The following is a 7,468-nucleotide window of genomic DNA, read 5'->3' as shown; positions in this document are numbered from 1 at the left end:
CAATTCAGGCTAAAGTGATAGCTCTATCTTCACCTACGCTACCCCACCAAACATCGTCTTCGAGGCAGACAGGAATTAAGTGAATTGCTTTTGCAACAGAACGGTAGAAGTAGGTACAGGTAGGTACGTATGACCCTCTAGATGTAGTGGGATTTTCAATGGATCCTCTTATTAGCCGATATTACATTACGAGTGATGCTGATATGTAGCTTGCGGCCGAGGAGCAGCGCAGCTCCCCCGCTTTGGTGGTGGTGGTGGTGGAATGATGTGGAAGAGGAAAGGGGATGGGGATGGGATGGGGATGGGGATTGTTTCCCACTCCGTGCGTCGTGGCAGTTACCTGTTTCTTCCTCTTGGTTTAAGTTTGGGGCCCTCCCTCGCTCGTCCTCTGTCCTCTGTCCTCCATCTTCATCCTCCATTCTCCATCTCCATTCATCGTCTGCATCTCTACTCGACTCCCCCATATATCCACCAGATTTCTCGTACCCCATCAGCTTGTGTGTACTTCGTCTTCATAGCCATCTCGATATATACTCAATCAATCAATCCATAACTCTCCACCCCCAAAAAGTAAAAAAAACAAAAAACAATGGCTTCTGCTAAGCACGAGGTAAGCCCCTCCTGCACCTGCTATCCATGCTCTGCCTCCCGTCGTCTCACGCAGCTAACACAACACTTCTCGGCCCCAAAGAACCCCTCGTTCATCCTGAACGCCGTCAAGAACGTGACTATTGAGGACCGCCCGATCCCGACGCTCAAGAACCCCAGCGATGTGCTCATCCGTGTCGGTGTCACTGGTATCTGTGGATCTGATGTAAGTCCAAGCTCTACCCCAGAGTTCATGGCTCTCTAAATACATATAATACAACTATCACCACAATTTAATTGGCTAACCCCGCAAAACCTGCAGGTCCACTACTGGGAACACGGCCGCATCGCCGACTTCATCCTCACCGCGCCCATGGTCCTCGGCCACGAATCCGCCGGCACCGTCGTCGAGACTGGCCCCGCCTGCAAACACCTGCACCCCGGCGACCGCGTCGCGCTCGAGCCCGGCGTCCCCTGTCGTCTCTGCCCCTACTGCAAAGCCGGCACCTACAACCTCTGCACCGACATGCGCTTCGCCGCCACCCCACCCTACGACGGCACACTCGCAAAGTACTACGTCCTCCCCGAAGACTTCTGCGTGCCGCTCCCACCCCATGTGTCCAACGACGAGGGCGCGCTCGTCGAGCCTCTCGCCGTCGGCGTCCACGTTGTCCGCCAGGCTAACGTGCAGCCCGGAAACACCGTCGTCGTCTTTGGCGCTGGCCCTGTCGGCCTGCTGATCGCCGCGGTTGCAAAGGCGCATGGCGCGGTCAAGGTTATCATGGTCGATATTGTGCAGCCCCGTTTGGAGTTCGCGCTCACATATGCTGCTACGGGCGTCTTCAATGCCATGCACTCGCGCGATCCCAAGGTCAATGCCGCAGAGATCATCAAGCAGTTTGATCTCGGCTTTGGCGCCGACATCGCTATTGACGCCTCTGGCGCCGCACCGTCGATCAATACGGCGATCCACGTGGTCCGTACCGGGGGGACGTATGTCCAGGCCGGTATGGGCGCCGACGAGATCTCGTTCCCGATCATGGCGATGTGCTGCAAGGAGATTACCATGAAGGGCAGCTTCAGGTACGGGCCGGGCGACTACAAGCTTGCCGTGGACCTGCTGGCGGCGGGCTCGGTCAGCGTGAAGGAGCTTATCACGAGCAGGTTTAAGTTTGAGGATGCAGAGAAGGCGTTTGAGGAGCAGAAGAAGGGGAAGGGGATCAAGATCTTGATTGACGGGCCCCAGGACTAAGCTTGCATTGTTGCAAGAGAGAGAGACGTTTAAAAAAAAAAAAGTAGCTAGGGCCCGGAGGGGGGGGCTGCTTGGGTGTTTGTTTTCTGGTCAATTGTTGGGGAGTTGTGGGTCGGTCGTCGGTTGGGCTTTTTTCTTTATTCTTTCTTTCTTTTCTTATATTGTGGTGTGTGTTTTATTGGCTGTTTGGACCTGTATTGTAAACTGTATCATCATGGTTGTTCCTCGATTGCTTGCTTCACTGGCTGCATGGTTGGTGTTGGAGGTGAATGTGAATGTGAATGTGAAACCTAACCCTTGACCGTCTGCCTGCCCGTCATTGACCCCGGGCCCGGGCTCGGCATTCTATGCTATGGGAATGGGACCCTTGCAACTAACTGCCTTATTTAAGAGGGCGCCAATCGATTCGTGGGCTTTATATAAATTCTATGGGGGGCCGTTACACTACCCTGGCATAAGCGTTTTAGATGTGAATGTCTTGAATGTGAGTGCGGATATAAAACCTAACCCTTGATATCTCAACCTGAGCAGGACTACATGTACTCACTCATCACCATGATGCAGAATTCCCAGAATTCCTTACTTGTGCTATGAGTGTCGCGAAATACATACATAGAGTGACTTGACTGGTTAATGAATTAAACAAAAAAAAAGAAAAAAAAGTGGAAAAAAAAGAAAAAGTGAAAAAAGTGGCTTGACGCTAACTAGCTCCGAGTGAGAGATTATGATCGTCTTAGTTACCCCACATACCTCCGACTATCCCTTGAAGCATCACCAAAGTGCTGACCCAAAAAAAAAGTGGCTTTTACTAACAGATGTCCTTATCTTTCTTATCAAATAATAGATCTCTCTCACACATATTCAACCCCTATATCAGCGGGTCGGCCTGGTTAAGGGATAGGCTGGTCTCTACCATGATCATCATCGGCGGTACGGTACACGGTGAGTATCCAAAAATAAAGTTCCCTCATTTGCATACGTAGCAATTATTGGTTGCGGCCAGTGCGGTAAATAGTGGGATGTTATTATAATTAACAATTGCATTGTTGAACGTTTCCATTATGATGTATCTTTTTTTGTTCCAAACCACATGCACTAGCTAGTACTTTTGCATCAACTAGAGGCCGAGGTCAATGCAAGTAGTTTTTAGCCTCTAACAGCTTGTCACTATAAAGAGAGAGCTATATATCGATATCGTTCTCTCTTTCTCCTTTGTTTCTACGTATACCCCTCAGCTTCATCTACGTTTTCGGTTCTTTCCGGCCCTTTGCGGTTTGCTTCACAAGGGATTGATTCATCTCCGGAAACGTACACCCGTTATACTAAGTTAACTAATTTAGTCGATCCCATCTTTCAATGGGCCTACTGCTCATCGCTGCTGCTGCTGCTGCTGCTGCGTTTAGCAGTGTTTATACCAATTAGCACAATGGATATGACCTACCTCGGTACGTACTGGTGATGGCGGTGATGGCGATGCCGATGATGGTGATGGCGATGACGAAGTGTTTAAGAGAGGAGAGCCGCCCGCGGCGGTGATATATAGTGCTGGAGGCATGGAAATACAGTTTAGTGCCAAGGAGTACTGACATACGTAAGTCAGTCCTTTAGTAAAGGCCATTCAGCTAGTTAGGAGAGTCGTTTATCCATTCGACATTTATCGGGCTCACTAAAGCACGAAGTCATCTATACATGTAGTTGTCCTCTAGAGCTCATCAATTTCATCTAGCTACGTTTTTCGGTTCTTTACCTCTGCTCCGCTTCGATTCACAAGAGATCGATTCATGAATTCGAAATTACCCATTAATTAATTTAACTAATCCAATCCCACCTAGATCTCCCAACGAGCCTCCTATAGCTACCGTACCTGATTCGCGCTCATCTGCCATGCGCGCGAGGCCGGACTCGACATATGGCGTCGACACGAAATATCACTCGTTCACGACCAACACGTGCATTTCCCGTCCGATTGAGGAGTCCCATCCCCATCCAGGCGTCCCACGGCAGCTTTCGCGGGACAAGGCTGCGGTGTAAGAGAATGACAGGCCGGAGGCGCAATATTTCACATGTTATGGCCATCTGGTGCAACTCCCAGATCTCAATAGATCTTAGGGTAGGATAATGTAGGCCGAGCTGTGTATGGCTTTAATTCTCGGTACGTTTTAATTACGCCACACTGCTCTACTCTATATAACGGCACTTACATAGGTATGTAGCTATTCATTCCCCATCACGCGACGGGTCACAATAAGAGTATACGAGGTATGTAACCCAGCCTCTTCCGCGGCGCGGCGCGGGGGGGAGTGGGGGGAAGGAGAAAAAAAGCAAGAACGAGTGACACACGGTGACAATCCGGTCCCAGCCTTCTATATATTGCAGCCAGAAATCTCCCGGTTTATCTACTCTAGTCTACTACACAATCCAACTGCCAGGTTTGACTTCTGAGACATAGATATACTCCACTCCATCTAGATTTTAATTTGCAGCCTCGACTCCAAAACCTGGGGAAAAGCCCGCACGACACCTTCGAAGAAGCTTAAACTACTAATCAGCTAGGCGCACCACCACCACTCTTCGGCCAGATTACTGCATAGGGGAACCCTGGGTGGGTTGCCCACCACCACCACCACCACCACCGGCGCCGACGTAATCCTTTGGGATTACTCTACCAGTGAGAGCACGTTGGGGCTGTGTTATTATTGCGCATCATACTTCCACATGCTCTACTCTACTCTACCGGAAAATCCTTTTAATCTAGCTTCTTCTTCCCTCCAAGCCGCGGTATGTAATTAGGAACAAAGCTAAAGCTAATACACACTGGTTAGGCCCGAGCACCACATACATGCGCTGTCTCGGACGGACTTGGTTCAGATTTTCTTAGCCACTACATTAGCAGCACGGTCCACATTCCCGGGACAGAGGCGGGGGGAGGTGTGTGTTCTCGGGCCACAAAGGCATGTACTCTATGTATATGGCACATGGAGAGGTCTCCGCTCCGATCCGGTACACTACCAGAAGGTGCTGTCAGTCAACACTAAAGATCCCCACAGAGCCGAGAATCATCCAGACCAGCAAGTTCGCCGGTGACGCGTACATACGTACCAAACGGTGCGGAGCAAGTACATTGTGTCGTGCGCGGCCGGCTGGTTTTACGTCAATATCACGAGGAGGAGACCCTTTTTAACTGGCAGCTACATACATGTACGTACGGCGCTGCGCTTTGGACCCGAGTGATCCGTTGTGAATCATAACATGCAGCTAGGAATCAACCACCAAGCGCGCGAGAATCTTGGGGTTCCGAATCTTATCTACACACACATGCCGCCGACGATACGAAGAGTCTATCAAAGCTTGTATTCGCAGGATAGAGAATTTGTTGAGGATAGGAGGTTTCCGGCATCGGGAAACTGGAAAGGGCATAAGGAGATAGCCGAGCGCTCCCCATTGATAAAAATTGATGAGACACAATAGAGTTACTTGGGCCGTGGGTTTACCTACTCAGGCAGTGGGAAACTTGGAGGTGATGGTGGTGGTGGTGGAGTGATCAGAGAGGATGGGACGAAGAACAGGGAAATGATACCTGCACACTCTTGGCAAATGCTTGATGCTCATCAGGATAAACTCCAAATTGAAAACCTAACCCTAGATTAAACGTTTTGGGTGGGTATGCCACGTCGACGAGCTTTTATGCCGGTATTTTCTAAAGATGATGATGGTATCTGGGGTGATGGAAGGGAAATATCACTCACGACCGCATAGGAAGTGCTGCATATTGAAATAAACGACACGCATCGATGCAAGTTTCTTCTTTCCCACGAGTACGGGGAAGGGAGCGCTCCTTCCACGTATCGGGGGAGGGAGCTGCAAGGTCTCTTATCGGATCTGATAAGATGAAGCTTTGCCTACCTACCCCACAAATTTCGGGCATTTCTCATCCCCCGTGTTGTACATACGTACTACTACAGTTCTTACTGGGGCGCTTATAAAGGTTCAACTCCGTCAATCATTGCTCCGTATCAGAAAGCAGCAACCATCGTGAGAGGTTGTGATCGGCTTCGAAAGCAGCCAGCCAGCTGATCATCGTACCACAGGACCTACAAGAGGGAATATGCCCGTTCCAGAAAACCAATGCAAGGACCCTGTTATTCCTTAATATGGGGAGAGAAAGAGAGAGGGGAGCAAGAAAGAGAACGAAGAAAGAAAAAAAAAGTGATCGATGCGTGCAATTTTTGTACTAAGTGAACAGTTGCATTGAAATTTTGCTTCTCTCTCTCCCTTTCTCTCACCACTCTGCACCCCCCTTTGCGAGTGATGTTCGGTGAGGAAGTGCAGGCTGCATTTATGATGATACTTTTCTTCGTTTTCGAAACGAGAGGGAGGGGGAAGAAACTGGGGGATTGATTGAAGCCATCTGCCGGAGGGGGGTGATGGTCGGAAGAGAAGGAGAAGAAATATCAAATATCGTGTGCTTTACATTCCTCGGCAACGCAACGCGTGCGTGGGTAACGCGATTGATTGCTGCGAGAGAGAGCATGCAGGATGATGACAAGGGAGGTGCTAAGCGGGGTGGGTGTGTGCCCAGGGTGGGTATGTATGAAACACGTAGTCCAGTAGCTGCTGTCCATTTAGAATGTCTCGATTGACCAATGGAGTGGCGGTTAGGTCGGTGAGGAAAAGAGTTGATCGTTATGCGCTGTATGGCCCTCGTTTTTTCAACTGTGCAATCCATCACATGCGGTTGAAATTGCCATCTGCGCTATGCGTGCGTAGCAATCGTTCTAAGGGTGTTTTTAATGCGGGTGTGTGGCGTGGTATCGAAGTGATGCTGCTGCTGCTGCTTGGACTTGTTCGCTACGGTGCCAATACTTATGCAAGAGGTGAGGAGGAGAAGGGGGACGAATAGATAGAAGGAGTTAGGATGTAGATAGATAGAGCTGATAGCAGACCGAAGTAGACCTCTTAGGGGGGGTTGTTCTCTTCTATACTAGGCTCTAGAGTACCTAGAGTAGGTATTACGTCTATGCAGGTAGAGTAGAATTCAGAATGTACCTATGTAATCCTCTCTCTTCTCGTCTGCTCATGTGGGGGCCGTTCTGTTTCCTACACCCGCCCCTCGCACCCCACAGTTCGCTTCAGTCATGCCCACGACCACCCACCACCACCGTTGCATCGGTTCAATGGTGTGCATCAGAATTTCTCACTCGAGGCATCATCAGGGTCCCTTTTTTTTTTTTAACTACATCCAGCGATGAACTGCTCTGACAAATCACGGCGCCCAGCAGAACAATGCCTGTACATACAGTGTCCGAAAACAAAAATCAAATCAAATCACAAAAGGAACGATCACTCTAGGAAAGGAAGGAAGAGAAATAAAAGCAGAAAGGAAAAAAAAAAAAAGCAAACCCATCGCGATCTAGTCCTGTCATGTCGAGTCTAGCTGCCCATCAAGGTCCTATCCTATCCGGTCCGGACATTGCATCCAGTAGTAGTTTTTACATGGCCAGCTTCCTTTCCACCACTACCAAATGTCGAAATCCGCCGGCGGTGGAGAGGTAGTGTAGTGTAGAGTAAAAACGATAGGATACGAAACGATACGATACGGTATGATCAACTATTGCCAATATTGGCGGG

At 49.6% G+C, this 7,468-nt stretch overlaps 2 protein-coding genes across 2 annotated transcripts; one reads left to right on the top strand and one right to left on the bottom strand.

Moving 5' to 3' along the window:
- Window positions 1-589: 589 nt before the first annotated feature.
- LAJ45_05048 (uncharacterized protein) lies at window positions 590-1,840 on the top strand (the record flags this gene model as incomplete). Its single annotated transcript, XM_046114622.1, has 3 exons — window positions 590-610; window positions 692-814; window positions 911-1,840. 3 exons carry the CDS (start codon window positions 590-592, stop codon window positions 1,838-1,840), a joined length of 1,074 nt encoding a protein of 357 aa, XP_045972171.1.
- A 2,881-nt stretch (window positions 1,841-4,721) lies between these two features.
- On the bottom strand, window positions 4,722-5,237 carry LAJ45_05047 (uncharacterized protein; the record flags this gene model as incomplete). The annotated part of the gene is made up of 4 exons (XM_046114621.1): window positions 4,722-4,845; window positions 4,940-4,980; window positions 5,037-5,095; window positions 5,156-5,237. 4 exons carry the CDS (start codon window positions 5,235-5,237, stop codon window positions 4,722-4,724), a joined length of 306 nt encoding a protein of 101 aa, XP_045972170.1.
- Between the last annotated feature and the right edge of the window lie 2,231 nt (window positions 5,238-7,468).

The sequence above is a fragment of the Morchella importuna genome (assembly GCF_003444635.1).
Source record: "Morchella importuna strain M04M26 chromosome Unknown Morimp01GS013, whole genome shotgun sequence".
Lineage (NCBI taxonomy): Eukaryota > Fungi > Ascomycota > Pezizomycetes > Pezizales > Morchellaceae > Morchella > Morchella importuna.
This window is presented reverse-complemented; position numbering and strand designations above follow the sequence as displayed.